Source organism: Athene noctua, chromosome 19 (assembly GCF_965140245.1).
Source record: "Athene noctua chromosome 19, bAthNoc1.hap1.1, whole genome shotgun sequence".
In the NCBI taxonomy this organism is placed as follows: domain Eukaryota; kingdom Metazoa; phylum Chordata; class Aves; order Strigiformes; family Strigidae; genus Athene; species Athene noctua.
In genome coordinates, this window is record NC_134055.1 from 12,774,931 (window position 1) to 12,793,028 (window position 18,098).

At 52.1% G+C, this 18,098-nt stretch overlaps 2 protein-coding genes across 2 annotated transcripts; one reads left to right on the forward strand and one right to left on the reverse strand.

The window, feature by feature from the left end:
- Window positions 1-271: 271 nt before the first annotated feature.
- TRIM50 (tripartite motif containing 50) lies at window positions 272-4,499 on the reverse strand. Its single transcript, XM_074922949.1, has 6 exons — window positions 4,095-4,499; window positions 3,104-3,199; window positions 1,956-2,186; window positions 1,591-1,613; window positions 1,183-1,307; window positions 272-879 (listed from the first exon to the last, which is right to left on the reverse strand). The coding sequence occupies exons 1-6, from the start codon at window positions 4,497-4,499 to the stop codon at window positions 272-274; spliced, it is 1,488 nt and encodes a 495-aa protein (XP_074779050.1).
- A 2,599-nt stretch (window positions 4,500-7,098) lies between these two features.
- Window positions 7,099-16,013, forward strand: FKBP6 (FKBP prolyl isomerase family member 6 (inactive)). The gene is made up of 7 exons (XM_074923247.1): window positions 7,099-7,285; window positions 8,563-8,652; window positions 9,145-9,347; window positions 10,567-10,686; window positions 11,717-11,911; window positions 12,220-12,329; window positions 15,938-16,013. The coding sequence occupies exons 1-7, from the start codon at window positions 7,099-7,101 to the stop codon at window positions 16,011-16,013; spliced, it is 981 nt and encodes a 326-aa protein (XP_074779348.1).
- The last annotated feature ends 2,085 nt before the right edge of the window (window positions 16,014-18,098 follow it).

Below are 18,098 nucleotides of genomic sequence, written 5' to 3' on the forward strand. Positions count from 1 at the left end.
CCACCTTTCCATAGAGAGATCTTTCACAGGCCAGCCATGTTTTAGGTGTTTGGGTCAGCCTGCCAGATTGGGGATGGGGATTCAGAGGTCAAGGCTGACATTTTATGTTCTTAGAGGAGAGGAGAAGGACCCTCCTGTGCTGCTGAAGCTTATGCTGCAGTACCACAGCTTCCAGCTCAGGACAACCCTGCACACAGCCTGACTCCTCTGCTGCAGCCCCCGGGACTCAGCTGCAGCCCTCTCCACCCACAGCCTCATCCCACTGCCCAGGCTACAGCTTCGTGGGTTCTTCTGGGGCGGGATGGTTGTAGGGCACCTGGGGGTGCCGGCTCGCAGCGGGTGCGGGCAGGATGATGGGGGGTGAGTAGGGCCCTCGCTCTGGCCAGCACAGATCCATGATGGGGTAGAGCTGGCCCTGGAACTCCGCCTGGAAGGTGTAGATGGGGCTGAGCTCGTCGGGGTTGTCGGCGTTGTAGAAGGTCAGCTCGCCCTTCTCGTAGTGCAGGTAGATGCCAATGCGCTGGGGCCGGGTGGTCAGAGGCAGAGTGGCCCGCGGGCTGCTGAAGGCCTCATAGACCTTCCCCTCCTTCAGGCCGATGAGCCACACGCCGTTCTCGGGAGATTTGCTGAGCTTCCCTTTGCGGCTGACCGTGCCCTTAATGATGCCCACGCGCCAGTGGTTCCTGGTGCCCACGATCACCTCCCAGTAGTGCTGGCCGCAGGAGAAGCCCTTGCAGGTGAGGATGCAGTTGCTGGAGTCAAAACGCTTGGGGTTGCTGTCCCGGCGCTGGTAGAGCCCACACTGCACCACCGTGTCGCCCTTGAAGAGCTCCAAGAGGGGATGCGCTGTCACCGGGTCCAGTTTCAGCGTCTCTGGAGCTAGAAGGAAAGCAGGCAGGCTGCAGGCATACTAGCAGGCAGCGGCCAGGCTCTGGGCAACCCCAGGAGCTGGCGCAGCCGGGCAAGCTGGCACTGCTGAACTTGAAGCAGCTGGGGTGTTAACGCCAGAGCAGGCTGCTACCAGCATGAGACACAGCCACTGCTCCAGGAGCTCTCCTGGGGGAGAGGAGTGCCCAAGCAGAGAGCAAGACAGAGGCCAGGGCTGCACAAGGCTGGCTGGGCAGCCTGTGCCACGCAGGGAGCCGGAGCTCCTGGCATGCTGCCAGCGGGGCAGGTCAGTACCTGGCAGGACACGGCGGTGCAGGCGCTTCCACACAGTCATCTTGATGTCATCTTGGTGGAAACACGGCTTGAAGGACACGGGGCTAAAGATGCCATCGCCAGGGTGCAGGCTGGGGAGCTCTGACCTGGAAAGACACGGGCAGCCATGATGCGGGTGATGGGGGTGGTGTGTGACCTGTTCTTACCTGGCTGCCCTGTATGATGGAGCCACTGGTGTCTCACCAGCTGCTCTTGCCCTCTTCTGGGGCTGAGTGCGTGGCTCTGGCCGTGGCTATCCATCACAAGAGCTTGTCCATGCGAGGCTGCCCCAGCAATGCTGAGATGCCCGCTGGCCTGTGACCTCTAGCCCTGGTGTGGAGGCACTGTCATCCCCATCGATGCTGTTTGCTGCTGGGTCCCACCACTCACCTGAACTGGGAGGAGCTGTATTTCTGGAAAACACAAGAGAAAGAGAGAGTCAGTGGTGGAAGCCTGACAGAAGGGCAGCTCCTCTGCATGGTCGCAGCTCCACACATCCGTGTCCTGGGCTGGAGAGGCCAGGGCTCTCCTGTCCTGAGAGAGCTAAGGGCATCGCCTCTCATGGAGGGCAGGTCTCTCCCATCAAGAGAAGCCCTGGCTGGACAGAGGGCACCTGCATCTCACTTCTCGTGGTATCTCAGCTGTGCCTGGGGAGGGTTCCCACTGCCCAGGGCAGGGGTCAGGGCTATGAGCAGTGGGCTGAGGGTAGGGGACCCTGGCTGACTGTCACTGCCTTCACGAGCAAGTGCACTCACCCGGATGAAATCAAGCTGGCTTTCATTGCTGAGTACCTCCAGGGAGCTCTGTATCTCCTTGAGCCTCTGCAGGGCATCTGATGTCTGCTTGACCTGGGACTCAATGGAGGTGATGAGCTGGGCTGCCTTCCCCTCAATGCTCTCCAGGAAGCTGGCCGCCTCCTCATCGATGTACCTGTGCAGCTCCTGGAACTCCTTCCGGATTACCCACTTGAAGACATCTGCCTCGTTCTGCCAGGAGACAGCAGGCAGCTGTGCAGGGCTGCCTCACTCTGTCCCCTTCACCTGCTTTTTGGTTTCAGAGATGCCACCAGCAATGTCAGCATGTCCCACCAAGCTGCCCTCCACTGGCTTTCCAAATAAAAAACAGCTCTGTACAGCAGGCTGGCTCTTGTTTCATCCTGCTCACCACCTCAGCAGCTCACCACCACAGCATGTTTGCCTTACACTTCTCCTCCCTGAGATTTTTGTCTCCTGATGTTCCTACCAGCTTCATCAGAGCCCTGAGACAGCTATTGGATCCCTCTGCTCCCGGGGAATTGCCTGTCTCCTGGGCCAAAAAGAAGAAAGCTGCACTTTCCTGGGAGAAAGTGCAGCTCCACTTTCATTTGGGTTGAGCCCTTCTGAGGAGCCCCAGTGGGAACCTTTAGCCTCAGAAGGGATGCCAGGAGGTCCCCTGGAGACATCTGCTGTGTGGGAAACAGATAGGCAGCTAAACCAGGCATAAGCTCGATGTGAAGCCAACAGTGTTGCTCTGATTGGGAATCCTGCTCTGAGTGGGGTCCTTTCCACCTGTAATCTCCCCACCTCCAAGGACATTCGGTCAAACCAACTCTGACTGCTGCTCCTGCCAGGGCACTCAGTGAGGGTTACATCACCCCTTCCGAAAACGAGGCTGTGCCACCAGAGAGGGCCACGTCACCCTTCCCAAAAACAGGTCTATGTTTAATCCCTGAGTTTTGTGGAGAACATGAACCTCAGGGAACAAGGTAGACGGTAAGCTCTGTCTGCTAACCCGGGGAAGGGAGAAGACAAGGAGAGGAGTAGAGGCGGCGAGATGGGGAGAACCAGGAGCAGAGGCTGCTCCAGGGGCTGTGTGGGACACAAAGGACACGGGGACACAGGCTCCATTGTCACATGGCACTCACTGCGATGCGGCTTTTGTTGTTGATGAGCTTGCTGAAGTGTTCATCCAGGTTCCTCTTGTACTGGTGGACATCAGTCAGCAGCACAGACAGCTCCTCCTGAAAAGACAGCACCTCTGTAGAGGGACCTCTGTGGCAGCCTCCTCAATCCCAGGCAGTGCTTGTCAGCCCCCTGAGGAGCACACAGCCCTCAGAAGCCATGTTCTTCTAAGCTTTCACTAAGCTTCCTGGGGCCCTGAACATCCTGATCTAGAGGATTTGGGGTTGCCAGGGTCAGGAGAGCGCTCAGAGCATGACCCCAGTCTGGATCCTGCTGACCACCTACTCTTGCCAGGAGCACCCCATCTCGGATCTCACTCCTGACACTCCATATCTCACACCCCGTGGTGGCTCTGCATGAGGCGAGCGGATGGCAAGCAGGTGGTGAGCAGCCACAAGCTGGCACCAGGCCAGTGGCCCCCTCCTAGTGCTGGTGCCGGGAGCCTGGCCGGGGCAGGAGCACTTTGGGTGCCTCCTGCTCTTATCTCCACGGGGCCAGGAGCGGAGGGGACGGGTGGCCCTGTGCTTTTCCACTCCTGGCGCCTTCATGTGATGCTGGGCAGGGGACGCCAGCTGTTTACTCTGCCTGGCTGGGACTCCTGTTTCCCTGCCTCCCTCCTCTCCTGTGGCACCTCGCCTCAGCCCTTATCTCCAGACTCTTTTTGATGGTGTTTGGAAACAGTCTTGAAAGGCCCCACCGACACTCCCTGACCCCTGGCTCTCCCCACCACAGTGCAGCCACTGAAACTGTGAGTCTTCTCAGCTGGGGACACACCTAGCCTGAGAAACAGCTGCTCTCCAGCCCAGGGACCCTGCCCCACACCTGGCTGTGCCATGGGGCCGTGCTCCCCACGCTGGTGGCATCATTTCCAGCCTGACCCTTAAAGGAGAGGGGACATTTGGCCAGCAAGCACTGCAGGTGCCCTAACCCCGACCCCAGGCTCTGCCTGCCAACCTTCATCCGGCAGTACGCGGTAGAGATGGGGGTGATCTTGTGGTGGCGGTGGTTGCCGATGGTGCCACACAGCCCGCAGATCACCTCTTGATCAGCCTCGCAGAAGAGGCTGAGGGGGTTGTGGTGCGCTGGGCAGGACTCCGGGGTGGGCTCTGCCTCGCCCCGGCTCTGCAGCGCCTCGATGACACGGGCCAGCGTGACGTTGGGCGGCGAGGCACTGCAGTCCACAGTTTGGCGGCACACGGGGCAGAGAAACTGCCCGTCCAGCTCTTCAGAGAGTGACACCACGCAGGACTTGCAGTACGAATGCCCACACTGCAGCATCAGGGGCTCCTTGAAGACCTCCAAGCAGATGGGACAGAGTAGCTGGTCCTCCAGTTCATTGATGCTCATCCTCCGAGCCATCCTGCCACCCTCCCACAGCAGCACAGACGTGGCCTGGGAAACAAGGGTGAGAGATCAGCCCCGTTCCAAGAGCAAGATAAGCAGAGATGTGCGAAGATGGAGCTCAGCACCTGGGGAAGGTGAAACAGAGAGGCGCCTCCACACACACTCCCCCAGCAGCAGCACAGACGGTTGCAAACTCATCATTAGGCTCCACCAAAGTCTGAGATGCTTATTTTAACCCACAGTGGGTTTGGGCTCTGGAGATGTGAGACCACACCTGGCCACGAGTGCCAGATCTGCCTAAGGTATCAGAAGTGACCATCTGGGGCCTGTGCCTGGTAGGGATATCACACTGCAGCCCACCTCAGTGGAGACCTGCCTGTGTGCCAGGGCTGGAGGCAGAGAGAAGAGGGAATTTCTGCTGAAAAATTCCAGTATTGACCCTGGCCTGTATGAATTCCTGCAGATCTCTTTGGGCTCATTGTCCTAGTCATGGATATCCTCAGAAGGATTGTTATTAGGTCAAGTGATGCATCTAAGCAAAAGTGGAAGGAAATCATAAAAAGCACATTTATCTAGGAGGAAGGGACAACTACCACATAGTAAACACCTGTGAGGCTGGATTTGACTGATTCAAGGGCTGGAAAGCTGAGGCACAGCATGCAGGGCTGCGGCTGCAGTTCACTCCCTTGAAACATGATGTGGTCTCTGGTCCCTGCAGTGCTCCACGCGCTGGGCCAGCACCCCCAAGAGACACAAGCCCAAATCCCAGCCTCTCCTCCAATCCCTGGGGCTGCATGTGGCCAGCCTATTTAACAGCTCTAAGGTTCATGCAGCGTTTCCTCCCCTGCTGTGCTGTTTGCAGCACTGTGGGATATAACCGCTAAGATCCTGGGCAAGTAAAAGACATAACCTGAAGTCAAAGAAAATAAACCTGAGGTCAAAGACTCGGTAATCTTCCCAGGGAAAGAGGAGGCTGTGGCCTGAGCTTGACTTTTATTATACATTGATTGCTATAGGAGCTTCATCAATCAAGGAAAGCTCGCACGTCAGCCTGTGACCCATCAGACACTGTAGGAACCCGTATGGGGGAACCAGCTTCAGCTGCTCCATCTGCTTACACAGAAACACCTCCCAAAGACACAGATAACAGCCTCTCGCTCACCACACCACTCGCGTCCTGCACAGCTTCCTCCTGGTCCCGGCTTGGGCTCCGCTCGTCCCAGCACACCAAGGCCAACCGACGTCACTTGGCTTCTCCTGATCAAGCTGAAGATTTCGGCTTGGTTGGAGGGGCAGATGAGACAGGCAGTGGGACCGGTGGCCCCTCGGCAGGGTGGGGAGCCAAGCCTGCAGCCTCAGCTCTGCCGGGAATGGCCCTGCTTGCCGGAGAGAGGCCAGGCAGCCTCTTGTCCCCTTCTCCTGCTTTGAGGACGGCGTCACACCCCCATGAAGGGCTGCCCACCGCCCTGCGGGCACACATATCATATGACTCTGTGGGCAGGATCCTTGATAAGACCTGGTGTTGTTTGCCTCCCTGAGCCGGTCTCCCCGAGTCCCACTGGGGTTTCACTCATCTGCATTGCTTGGGAGAGCAGAAACATTTTCACCAAAACGCTTTCTTATCAACTAAAGCTCTTTTTTGGTTGAAACAGTATTTTTCTTCTGTTTGGTGAAAAACTTTTGGGTTTTTTTAAAAGATCAGATGGAAACCCAAAGTGTTGCTCCTCCAGGGCAAGGCATGCGTGTGTTTTTGTCTGACTGTGCAAAAAATGGTTATTTATATAATTATCCTTGGTTCACAGATGTGTTTGGCTTACAGCCACCCCAGTGGCTTCCCTCTCAATATCTTGCAGGGAAAGGTGAGATGAGGAAGACCTCTTAGCCAGGAGGGTCCAGCTTTGGGGCAAACCTCCAGAGGCTGTGGGGTGCAGGAAGCAGAGCCAGAGGTTAAAGGATTAGCCCGGGGCTCCCACCTCTGCCTCACGATTGAAGGCCTTGGGTCTCTGGTCTGCAGCAGAGCGGGAGGGTGCAGCACCCACACGCCAAGGGGGGCTGACAGGTGAGGACAGGCAGCGGGGATGTCCCTCCCTCGAAGGGGCCTTTGCTGCAGCCACAGGGGCACCCAAGCCGAGGTCCCCCCGTCCACAGACTCAGCTCAGGGGAGTGGGCCCAGGCCCTGTGGCTGCAGCACCAGGGCTGTTGCCAGTGCCCCGGCGGCAGAACGCGGCCCCGGGCTGCGCGCAGACACGCCCGGCGGGGCCATCCCGGTCTCCCTGAGCGATCAATGCCAGGAAGGGGCTGCTCTGCCCCGCCCGCCCGCGGGGGGCGGCGGAGCCGTGGCGAGGGAGCGGCCGCGGGCCCAAGGCGGGAGGAGGCGGCGGCCTACAACCCCCAGCGTGCACTGCGCGGGTGCGCCGCCTCCAGCGCCCATTGGCCGGCGGCCGCGCAGGGGCGGGTCCCTCCCCGGGAGGCGCCGGCGCGTGGTGCTGCACGGCAGTTTGGGATGGAGCCGCTCCTCGGAGCGTGATTGGCTGAAGGGGCAGCGTGCGGTGGGCGGTGATTGGTGAAGAGGGCGAGGGGCGCGGCGCGGCGGGAAGGGGCCAGGCGCTGGGAGATGGCGGGTCGCAGCGCGGCCTGGGCTGGTCTTGCCGAGCCGCAGCACCCGGCCGGGCGGGGCCGGACCGTGTCCCTCTTCCAGCAGCTGGGGTGGGACCAGGACCTGCGTGGCGATGGAGGGGTGCGCAAGAAGGAGCTGCGCTCTGGTACCGGGGAGGTTGTGCCCGCGACCGCCTCTGTGGCAGGTATTGCCGGGGCCCGGGGTGCTCCGTGGGCCACGGGAGGCTGCGTGGCAGTGGCTGGGCACCCCCCTGTTGCAGGTTCTCACACCTTCCCTGTGTCGTCTGCTCAGTGCTGCCAGCCTGGTGTCCTGTGAGTGCTGCGTGAGCTCGCAGCCTGGCGCCCCGGGGGCTTTAGTGCAGTCGGCAGTAACTTTGTGCCCTGCTTTGTGGGTATGAGCCTGGAGGCTCCATTGACGGTCTCCTGAGCAGCTTGCTTTATCAATGGCAATTGTTTAGTCTGTGATTAGCAGGTTTAAGAAACCCTAAAATCCTTGGAAAAGTAGACTGAAGTCGGGGTCTCATGCTTATCTGTGTGATTTATGTCTTAGTGCAAGGTCCTTGGTTTTGGACAGTGCTTTGGTGTGTGTGTCTGGACTTGAAATATGTGCTGGAGGGAATGGAGAGGACAGAACCTGTTGTAAAAGGTCCCCTGAGCCTCTAACACTGAGGTGCTTGTTGCTGACAAATCTGAGTGCTTTAGAATTTATCATGAGATCAGAACAAGAACTTAAAAGTACTTACATTATACACTAGTGTGTCTTTCAGAGACTGTCTGCTTTCTTTATCAGTATTTAGCACTTGGGATACTCTGTTTAAGTTCTTGTGGCATACAGATTAAATGAAAGGGCGTCTTGACCTTGATAAAAGCAGGATTTACAGGTCCCACCTATGCTCACAGTATAGAGAAGTTTGAAGCTGAAAGTGGTTCCTGAAGTGCAGAGGCCTGATGCTGTGCCATGGGAAGCCATTACAGCGTGTTTACTAACTGAGAGAACTGGAGTTAGATATACAGTGCCCAGAAGAGTGGTAGTGTTGGGGGGGGGGGTACCTTTTCCCCTTTAATTCTCTTTCCAGAGCTCCAGCTTTGGTTAGGAAAGGCTTTGTTACGCATTTCTGCAGATAATTGGGGCATTTTAATTTCTACAGCTGAAGTTTCCAATTCTTAAAAACACAAAATCACATCTCTTTATTAGGGATAAAGATTGTGAAGCAGCTGGTGATGATGTTAAAACGTAGTCAGTGCCACTTGGCTACTTGGATGTGACCAGGTTTTTGGTATGAAACACAGTGTGGTTTGTGCCGCCTCTGCTGTTTTACAGCAGGAGGAATAAAAGAAAAGTGGGATAAAAGGGTCGTGTTGAAAAACTAACTCCTGGTGTGCTCCCAGTGGTACTGTTATGGGATATGAAATCAAATTCTTGCATTTTTCTTCTCCCCACTCCTCGCTTTGGGCTGCATAGTGTGGTACTCTGGGTACCTGGAAGGCTTGGATGAGCCCTTCTGCACAAACCGGAACAGAAAGTTTCCTGACCTGATGAAACTTGGAAAAGGTAGGTTTGAGCTGGAGAGTTTGTCCTGGGACTTGGGGTTGCAAAGACCAGCCCATTAAGACGTGTTAGTTCATACGCTGTTTAGTATCTTTAGGTTATTTGAAACCATTAAAACTTGTTAATGGAGTCTAAAAGCCTGCTCTGTGGCACAGGTGATGGTCAGTCTGGAACAGATCAGCCTCTGCCCCTCTTGGCTGTTAGTGGCAGTGGGGGTGCTTACCACCCACCCTGAGGCAGCTGCTTGTCTTGGTGTTTTTAAAGCAAATGAGTAATTTTTAAATCATCAGGAGATGTTGCTGTTTACTGTGTGCTGGGTCCTACAGCAGACTGCCTTGATAATTCATAACAGGGGGCAGTTGACCACTGTAGTTGCTGAGATGTGAGCTACCAAGGATTTTTTTTCCTCCAGGCTTTAGGAGGAATCATTGTTTGGCCTCCGAGAGGGTTTTCATGTTTGTGATTCTCATGACCTTCCATATCTTGTTGTGACAGACATTACACTGCAGGGCCTGATAGCTGGTCTGCTGTCAATGAAGAAGGGAGAGGTGGCAAGATTTGTCTTCATGCCAGATTATGCCTATGGGCAGCGTGGTTGTCCTCCTCTTATTCCCCCAAATGCCACGGTCATGTTCATAGTGGAGTTGCTGGACTTCCTAGACACAGAGGAATCTGATGCATTCTTCGAGTTGACTGCTGTGAGTTGCTTTAGTAAGGTTTGAGACCTAAATCTGGAGGCTAAACCTTTGTTGTCTTTCCTTCCATTTGCTGTTGCTCGTGCATCATGTATGTTTAGCTTAATGCAGGTGCAGTTATCCATGCCCTGGGCTGCTGGCTTTGCTCGGATACAAACACACGTGCTTTAGCACTGCCTCTGCACGCCTTGTTCTGTTTGCACTCCCGTGCGGAGGGAGAAGCTGGGCGCTGCCTTTGTTCGCTCCCGTGCTGGAGTCGGTGGAACGACTTCTATTTGTTTTAGCTTTACAAGAAACATTATGGTTTCGCTAGAGGGCACCAGCTTCCAGGAATTTCGCTGAAGGAACAGTAATGAGCTGTCTAAAAATCCTGTTCAGTCTGCAATCCAAGTGCCCCCCAGCCCCCACCCTTTGTCTCTGCTTCTTGGCTGCTCTCCCAAGTGCTCCCTCACTGTTCGCTTTCCTCCCTGGTGAGTTACGGTGTTATTGTTAATGCCTCCTTTTCATGTAAAGGGCTTTGGGCTGTGGTTGTGGGTCAGTGAGTGGGGCACAGGCAGCAGTGGTGGGGGGGTGTCCCTGCTCATTCCCTCCTGTTGCTGCACAGGCTACTTTTTCAACGTGTAGCCCTGTGAGCAAACCACACTTGTTGCAAGAGGGCTTACTCCCCTTCTTGCCAGTTGCCCGCCCTTTCTGGCTAACTAATCTCTGTGAGCTGGCTCAAACTTGCAAACCCAGGAGAAAATCTGTCCCTTGTTTTTTGCCTTTTTATTATTGTTGGGTTTTTTGTTTTGCTGGTTGGTGTCTTGTGTGGGTGTCAGGCTGGTGGAGCCATCAGAGCGATGGAGTCTTTCAATCAGCTTCAGCTTTTGTGCCAGCAGTAGCATTTGCATTAACTGCCTGCTCTGTGCTAAGCAGGTGAGAGAGCTGGGCAGGATTTAAGAACAAATTCCTGCTTTTTTCCCTCCCCTGGAGTCTCTTTGGTGCTGGTGAGCTTCCTGGCCTGGTTGGTCACACGCTTCACCAGGAGTCAACCAGCACAACAACAGAGGCGTGTTTCAGCCTGGCAAAGGGAATTGCCATGTGGTGGTGGCCTGGCTGGATGCTGCAGGGGCCTTGGCAACAGCCCTGTGAATAGAAGGGGACTGTGCAGGGCTATCCTGTCTGAGGTCTCTGCCTGTTTTCTTTTTTTCAAGCTGAAATTCAGGTATTTTTTTTTATACAGGAGCAGCAGGATACGTTTCCGCTACAGAAGGTGTTAAGAGTGGCAGACACAGAGAGAGAGTTTGGCAACTACTTCTTCCGTGGGCAGCACTTCAGTCTTGCCAAAGACAGATACAAAAACGTATGACATCAGAAAAAAATGTGTTTTCCATTGTGAAAAGCTGTGAAAGCAGTGATTATTAAGTGCTAGCTCACCATAACAAGTACAATTTAGAGATCAAATAACTTCATTATATTTTCCAGGCATGGTTTGTTATTTAAGAACAGATCTTAGACACCTGCTTTTGTTTGAGCAGCAGTGATAAATGAAGGAGAAGGGTTGGCAGAAATAGGCACAACCCTTTCCCTTCAGGCTTGTTCCCTGTGGACCCTAGCTCAGACACAAGAGTCCATCTCAGGGGCAGTGCGAGCCCTGAGTTGATTGTGTGGCTGACAGCTGAACTGGAGCCTTTCAGGTCAGCTTATCCTGGGAGGTGTTATAATGCAGCAGCATGGCCTTGTACTGCAGCAGTGTGCTGATGAATGCTTTGGGAAGGGAACTAGAATTCCTTTGGCCTGGGAACAGGTATCACTGGCACACTAGACGCTGTATTTTTAGCCCTCCAGTTGGAAATCACAGGATAGTTGAGGTTGGTAGGAACCTCTGGAGGTTGTCTAGTCCAACCCCTTGCTGAAGGAGGGTCAGCCATCGCAGGAGCTTGCCTGGGACTGTCCATTCAGGTTTTGAACATCTCCAAGGATGGACACTCTGCAGCCTCTCCAGGCAGGGACATACTTGGTTATTCCTAAACTGGAATGCATCTGCCTTTGTTTCAGAGGTGGTGAGGTTTTGTGAGAAATTTTTTTTGTTAAAAAAAAAAGGCAAGCCTTTCTCCCTGTAAGATTTCTCTTCCATCTTTGTCCTTAAAATGAGTCCTAGGCGTAATTTTTTTATTCTGCTGCTTTCAAGTTCCTTGATAGGTTCCTAAACTTGTAGTCTTATGGCTGAGCTGTTTAGTCATGCTGATAATGCCATACAATATATTTAGAGTTTTTATTTTTTTTAACTGACCTAGGTAAACAAACATGGGTGTAGCTGTCTGAGATGGATTTCTCACTTTCCATAATAGATCTGTTGTGCACTAGGGTTTTTTTTTCCCCTGTCTGCTCAGGCAATTTCCATCCTTGGTCGCAACCCTTCCAGTGACGCAGAGCAGTGTCAGATCAATGCTGCCAAGTTGCTGGTGCTCCTCAATCTCTCGATTACTTACCTGAAACTGGAGTGTCCTGACAAAGCTTTGGCATACGGGGAGAAGGCCTTGGAGATTGACCAAAGAAGTGCCAAAGCACTGTTCAGGTGTGGCCAGGTGAGCAAAAATAAATTCCTCTGGTAGCCACATCAAGGAATACCCCAGCCTGACTGACTGTGGAGACAACCTCGACTGAACTGAGGAGAACCACTAAATTCTGGGCCAGGCCTCCTGAGCTGCTGCAGCAGTTGAGGTGGTTTGTCTGCATCTGACCTCTTGGAGAATCTCGTGCTCTGTAAATCTGTCACACAGATCTTTTCATGGGGGATTCCTGGGCTACCTGGATCTGTCTCAGAAATGTTTCTGGTTGCACATGTGTGAGTCTATATTTATCTTGCAATGCATCTGTCTTCTTTCAATGGCAGGCTTGTTTCTGCATGACAGAATACACAAAAGCCTGGGATTTCCTGACGAGAGCTCAGCGTATACAGCCATTTAACCACTCTATTAACAATGAGCTGAAGAAGTTGGCAAGGTGAGAGAACTCCTTTCCCTCCCTCTGGGAGCGAGAGTGCTTAGACAGGCTGGAACACCCACTCAAAAATATTTAAAGTGTTTAAAAAAGCAAAACACAAAGCTGTTGGGTTAGTAAGTGACTTGGGGGAAAGGCAGACAGCTGATTCAACCGTTTTGCAGACACAGTGGTTACAGGTGGTAGATGTGAAGCTGGTGAGCACCCACTCTATCCAGACAGTTTCTCTGGGGGGATTTGTGTGTTAGGCCCCTTGTGATTAGGTAGGTCAGGGTGATGACAGCGAGATGGGGGCTTCTGAAATGCCTCAGAACCAATGAAATGCAGGGGGCTAGCACTCAAGCTGATGATGTTCTGCACTAGTAAGTATGACTTTTATTCCCTTTAAGATGCGTTGATTAATTACAGCAGCTCTTCTGCACTGCAAGTGGTTCACTGTGCAATGCTACAAATACTAGTGTCTGTTAAAAGTGAATTTCTTGCTGTCTTGGAGGTAATAAGTGAGCAGTCCTGAAGGCAAACTTTCCCTTCATCTGCAGGCTGAGCACAGCACAATCCTGCCAGCTTTAGTCATGCCCTAGCCCCACCAAGACATGACTAAAGCTAGTTTCTGCCCTTATTCTGGTCTTCCCTTTGAAACTGGCAAAAGCATTAGCTGGTTCCCAAAAGTGTGTGCTGTACTTCTGGCACTGTTCACAGCCACAGAAGGTGATGCAGTCCCTAGCTTCAGAAATCACAAAGCAGCCCTTGAGTACAAACCCTCCTCTTCTGTGTGTCCCTGTGTTTTGCCAATTACCAAGCCTAGCATAAAGGACACAGCCAGCATAAAGATGAACCAATAACCAAATTGATACAAAAGGGTCAGTACATGGGTGAGCACTGGGGGTACAAACAAGTCAGATTATACATAATCGACATCAATCCCACTGACCCCAACAACACCACCACATGACCAACAATGGGTGGAATAAATGGTGACATGCAGTCTCCCAGAGAAGGGACGGGAGACAACTGAGTCAACAAGCCAAACACATCAGACCAAGGAAGCCACACACTGAATCTCTACACAGCCCACGTTTACAAAGCCAGACCTGAGTGGAGCCCAGTCCCAGGGAGGCGGGAGGTCCTTCCCCAACAGGGAACTCTGCACAGGGCATCCCCCTCACACACAGACACTGCCCCTCCTGCAAGGGGTCCCAGCTGTTATCCCTCAGTGGGACACCTGACCCTTGGTTACTCAGTGTGGGACCCCGGGGGGTCCTTTACCGAACGGCTCTGTCTGCCAGGCCGGCACCACCCTGGGGGGAAGCCTAAGGGCAAACTCACCCCCCTTTGTGAAGGGCTGTGGGAATCACCCACATGTCAGCCTTAATTTGGGGCTTGGGGTTGAAACCCCAGCATTTCACCCTGCTAGGCATTTGTGAAAAGGTTTATAGGCAGCAATAACATCTCTTATCAGAGTATTTGGTATGGCTGGAAAAGCCAGTCTCCTGGTCTGATTGTTTTCACCAGGTAAGGTTTTAGTAGAGGGATGTCCTTGCATGTTGGTGTCCTGTATACCCACGTTGCCTTTAATAGTCTGTGATAACACCCAGGCTTCAAGCTTGTTCTGTTTCTTCTGACATACGAAGAACTTGAAAGCAATATTGGATGTTGGTCTGGAAATCTGAAATAAACCACTTCTCTTCATCCTGATCTGCTTCTGGATATGTAGATACTAAATTGCTAGGTGAGACAAGCAGTTATAAAATAGGTCTGGCTGGCTGGCTACTCTTGGAGGCTTGGGATGGGAGTAGTGTCAGTAGTACAGTGCTCAATGGTAGAGCCTTGTGTGTTCTTTAGACTCTTTCAAAATATGTTGGCAAGTAAAAGAGAAATCTTGCTAATAGTGTTGAAATTGTGCTGCCAGGAAGCAACAAGGCATTCTGCCTTCAGGGAAGCAGTGGGCAGGCTGGTCGGCTCTGACTCTGGAGATAGCAGCACGTACACCTAACGTGTGTCAGGAAGCTGAGTACTGTTGTCTCAGAGTTTCTGCCTCAGTGCCAGTTAAAATTTATGTATCTTTTTGCTTTTACTGTGACAAAGGGTGGAATTAGTGTAAAACAGATGAAAACAATGTTATTGACTGTTGTTAATTATGCCATAGCTTTGTCTAGATCCTGTGATGTTGTCAAACTGCCTTGCCTGAGAAAACTTGTCATCTGGCAAATGCTTCAGAAATGGAATATGAATCAAAAATTTGTTCTTAGAGGCTTCTCATTTCCTTACTGAGTACATTTATACTTTGCAAAAAGGAATGCTGTGTGTTAATCAACAGCTACCTTTTGCTGTCTAAAACAAAACTTGGAGAAGCGTCTGTTTAACAGCTGAGCCAGGTTCTTGGCAAAATTCACTTCACTGGAGGAAAACAGGCAGAATCCAGAGTTGAGGGTTTTGTGGAACACGTGTTTGGTACCAGCTGTAGTGATGTTGTTGGAGCAAATTCGGCTGTTGGATTTGGCAGTTTATTGGAAGGCTTGTGTTGCATCAAATCCAGAGCAAAATGGTGGTGTTCTGATATCTGGCATGAATCTGTGCCTCCAAATGAGGGGCTCTTGGGTTTCCAGCTGAGGTCGGTGTGTGAGCATGCCATCCCCAGGCTAGGTGGGCATCCCCGATCTGCTCGGCGTGGACAGTTGGGACAACATCTGTCTGAGACTTGACAGAAGCGACTTGCTGTGCTGGGATTTCATGAAACGAAACACTTTAAGGTTCTGGACACCAGGGTGCTGATGGTAAGGGGCTGAGAGAGCATTAGCCAGTCACGTTTGTGCTGTTTCTGCTGTGTTGCAACAAAAACCTTTGCTTTTGACCTTATATGGTAGCAGATGAGGGAAAGCTGACCATGTGGGCAGCCATTGATTCCTGGGATGGTGCCCAAACTGAGTCACCCTCTGGCTCAGGGATTCCTCACCAGTGAGGCCTCGTTACTGGTGAGGTGAGAGCACAGGGTGCAGAGGACACTGCTTAGAGAAGCAGAGGTTGAAATGGAGCAATCTGGGAAGCTTTTCCCATGCAAATGGGATGCTGGCAGGGGAGTGAGAAATGAAGAGGAAGCATTGCCCTGTCATCCATTTAGGCCACAAATCCCTGCTGTCTCCTGTCCATCCTCTGCCCAGATTTCATGTCAACAGTAAATATCCTGGAGTAGGGCACTTGGACCATGTCTCCTGCTAGGTGCTGAAGGAGCTCACACAAGGAGTGGCACAAATGAGGAGACATGAAACTAACCACAGGATACAGGTGGGGGTTCCTCTGCATCTTTGCATCATGTTCTTGCAAAACTGGTGTAGAAAGCATCTGGCTACCAAAAGTCAAATGGTCTACTTAGCTGATAATCACTGGCAAAGCAGAGACCCAGGGTCTGAAGGTGAGGCACAGTGTTTCCAGCTCTCCTTCCCTGACAGGGCAGAAAGAAGGGCTTGGAGGAGCTGCCTCTTTGCTACCAGCACACTCTTACATCAGGCTAATCTATTTATATAGAAAAATTAATATATAGTCTCTGGTTGTGGCACTGACGGTCAGTCGGGCAGCCCACAGCCCGTGGTGCCACGCTCTGCTCTATTTTGCAGATACTACAAGGACTACTTGACAAAGGAGAAAGAAATGTGCTGCCGCATGTTCACCCATCTTCAGGCTAAGGACTAGTAAAGGTAATCAAGTTGTGGAAAAGACTGAGGTTTCCCAACACCTCTGTTCCATCTGAACTGCTTTCATGTGGGGAACCTGCTTCTCGTCTGCATGGGAGGATTTTGGAGGCCAAATATAAGGTGATGGGAGTGTGTGGAGAGGGGAGAGGGCAGGATGGTGGTGTGAAATGCTGCCACATTGTCAGCTTGGGGAATCTTTCAGGCAGGCTGGCGTGGGACAGGAACCTGAAACTGGCAACACTTGAATAATGTTTCCTGTGCTGCTCATCCCAGCTATTCCTTGTCAGAGCCAGCTGTGTGCTCTTGTTTCTCTGCCAATTAAAAGAAACAAAACAAAAAAAATTGTTCCTGTCAAACTTAAGAATTGAATTTCCTCATCCCCTCCAGTACTCCTGTCTGGAGCTGTTGGAATGCCTCACATCAGAAAAATCTAAATATTTTATTTCTGGGTTTTCTAAAATACTAAAAAAACTGTTTGTACAGGAAATTTCAAATAGATATTTAGGACTCTTTAAAGTGTTAAATCTTCTAGCAAAATTGATAGATTTATAAATGCACAAAGGCTCTTTGATCATATTTTTTTTTTGTCAAAACCTTTGGGGGTGAAAGGGGGGGGTGCAAGGGGGGGGAGTGGAAATCTTCACTGGTCTCTTGCCTTGGGGTAAACCCTAGGGAGGGAGTTGTGGAAAATGACAGCAGCCTTCTGTCAGAAAGCATCACCAGCTCGGGGCCGTCAGAATTTGCTGCGGTTCTCTCGTGCAGTATTGGCAGCCTTTTCATCAGTAGCAGTGTGAGTGCAGGGTGCAGGTCTGGTATTTTAAGGTTGATTGCTCTTTTGTCTGTGCTTGTGAGGAAGCCGAGGTAGTATTTGAAGAAAAGATTTGATTGAACAGCTGGTTCCTAAAGCAACACAACCCTCTTCTGGCTGGACACGCCTCCCTGCTGTAGTTTTGACCCTCCTGCTGCCCCTGTGCCCCACGGGGTCTGAGCTGGGCATGTTGCTGTATGGCCTTGGAGCACAAATTCTTCTGCCCTGGGTTCAGGATGAGACTGATCACATCTGTTAGCAGGTACCTACCCCCAGGCAAGTAGCTGTGAAAGGGGATTTAAGACTAATGAGCTGTCTTGCCAGTGTGTACAGGAGGTCCGTGTCTCTGGACTTGGCAAGGAGGCTCTTGTTCTCCACTTGCTGAATTTCAGAGACTTGCAGTTTGGAAGCCTGTAGGACCTGGGTCTCGTGTCTGATGGCAGTACATAGCAGTGCCTGACCTGAGAAGCTTCTTGTGTCGATCAGTGTGTCGGCTGGCCCTGCTTTTGGCAGGAACTCTGAAAGCGTGTGGTGTTCTGCTGGGTCACCAGACAGGTCCTCCACTGGTAGGGTTGTGTGGCCTCTTGCTTCCCAAAAAGCAGCTTGCAAAGATGCTGATTTCTGCACAGTTGGTGTAACGGCACATAGCTGCTGCTGTTGTAAGTAAAACAGTGTGTTCAGTTAGTGGAGAGTGAGAAGTGCAAAGGGGAAGGGAAAGAGAAACCTCTACTGGAGGCAAGCTTAAAGATTGGGCTGATCATCAGCCAGTTTCTCCACTGACTCCTACCAGTGCACATGTACAGCACTTTCCTGGAGTTCTCCCGCCTTACACAGCTGATGGACAGCTGTCAGTCAGCAAGATCTAACCTTTGAAGTTGATTTTAGTTACAGTATCAGAAATAAACTCAGTCTTCCAGACAAACAAATCAGTGAGACCTACATGAGAATATACTGTTAATTCATTGCCAGAAAAATCCCTTGCTGGAGGAGCTTGTTGCAGGGCAGAGCCCTGTGCTAGCTGGAGGTTGGTTTGCTGCTGCATCTTGTTTAAAAACTTCATTACGTATTCAGAGAGGAGCAAAGCAGTTCCAGCCAGAGCTCCTGCTCTGTATCAGAGGCACTGCTAATTAGTCAGACTTGAGGCAGAACGTTCTTTGGTGTTTTCTGACGACTTAGTACAAGTTCAGTTTAGGGCACAAGCTGTACTCGGTCAGTCTGGCAGGCCTGCTTCATCCTTTCTGTCTTAGGCATTGAGTGAGTAGATGGCCTGTGAAC

Bases quoted from the DNA above. Each gene is read 5' to 3' on its own strand.
- TRIM50 (XM_074922949.1), bottom strand. From the start codon at position 4,499: ATGGCTCGGAGGATGAGCATCAATGAACTGGAGGACCAGCTACTCTGT. The intron at 2,187-3,103 runs GTGAGTGCCATG...GTCTCCTGGCAG, and splicing joins ACAACAAAAGCCGCATCGCA to AACGAGGCAGATGTCTTCAA. The intron at 880-1,182 runs GTACTGACCTGC...CTTTCCTTCTAG, and splicing joins GCACCGCCGTGTCCTGCCAG to CTCCAGAGACGCTGAAACTG.
- FKBP6 (XM_074923247.1), top strand. From the start codon at position 7,099: ATGGCGGGTCGCAGCGCGGCCTGGGCTGGTCTTGCCGAGCCGCAGCAC. The intron at 7,286-8,562 runs GTATTGCCGGGG...TGGGCTGCATAG, and splicing joins CGCGACCGCCTCTGTGGCAG to TGTGGTACTCTGGGTACCTG. The intron at 8,653-9,144 runs GTAGGTTTGAGC...TTGTTGTGACAG, and splicing joins CCTGATGAAACTTGGAAAAG to ACATTACACTGCAGGGCCTG.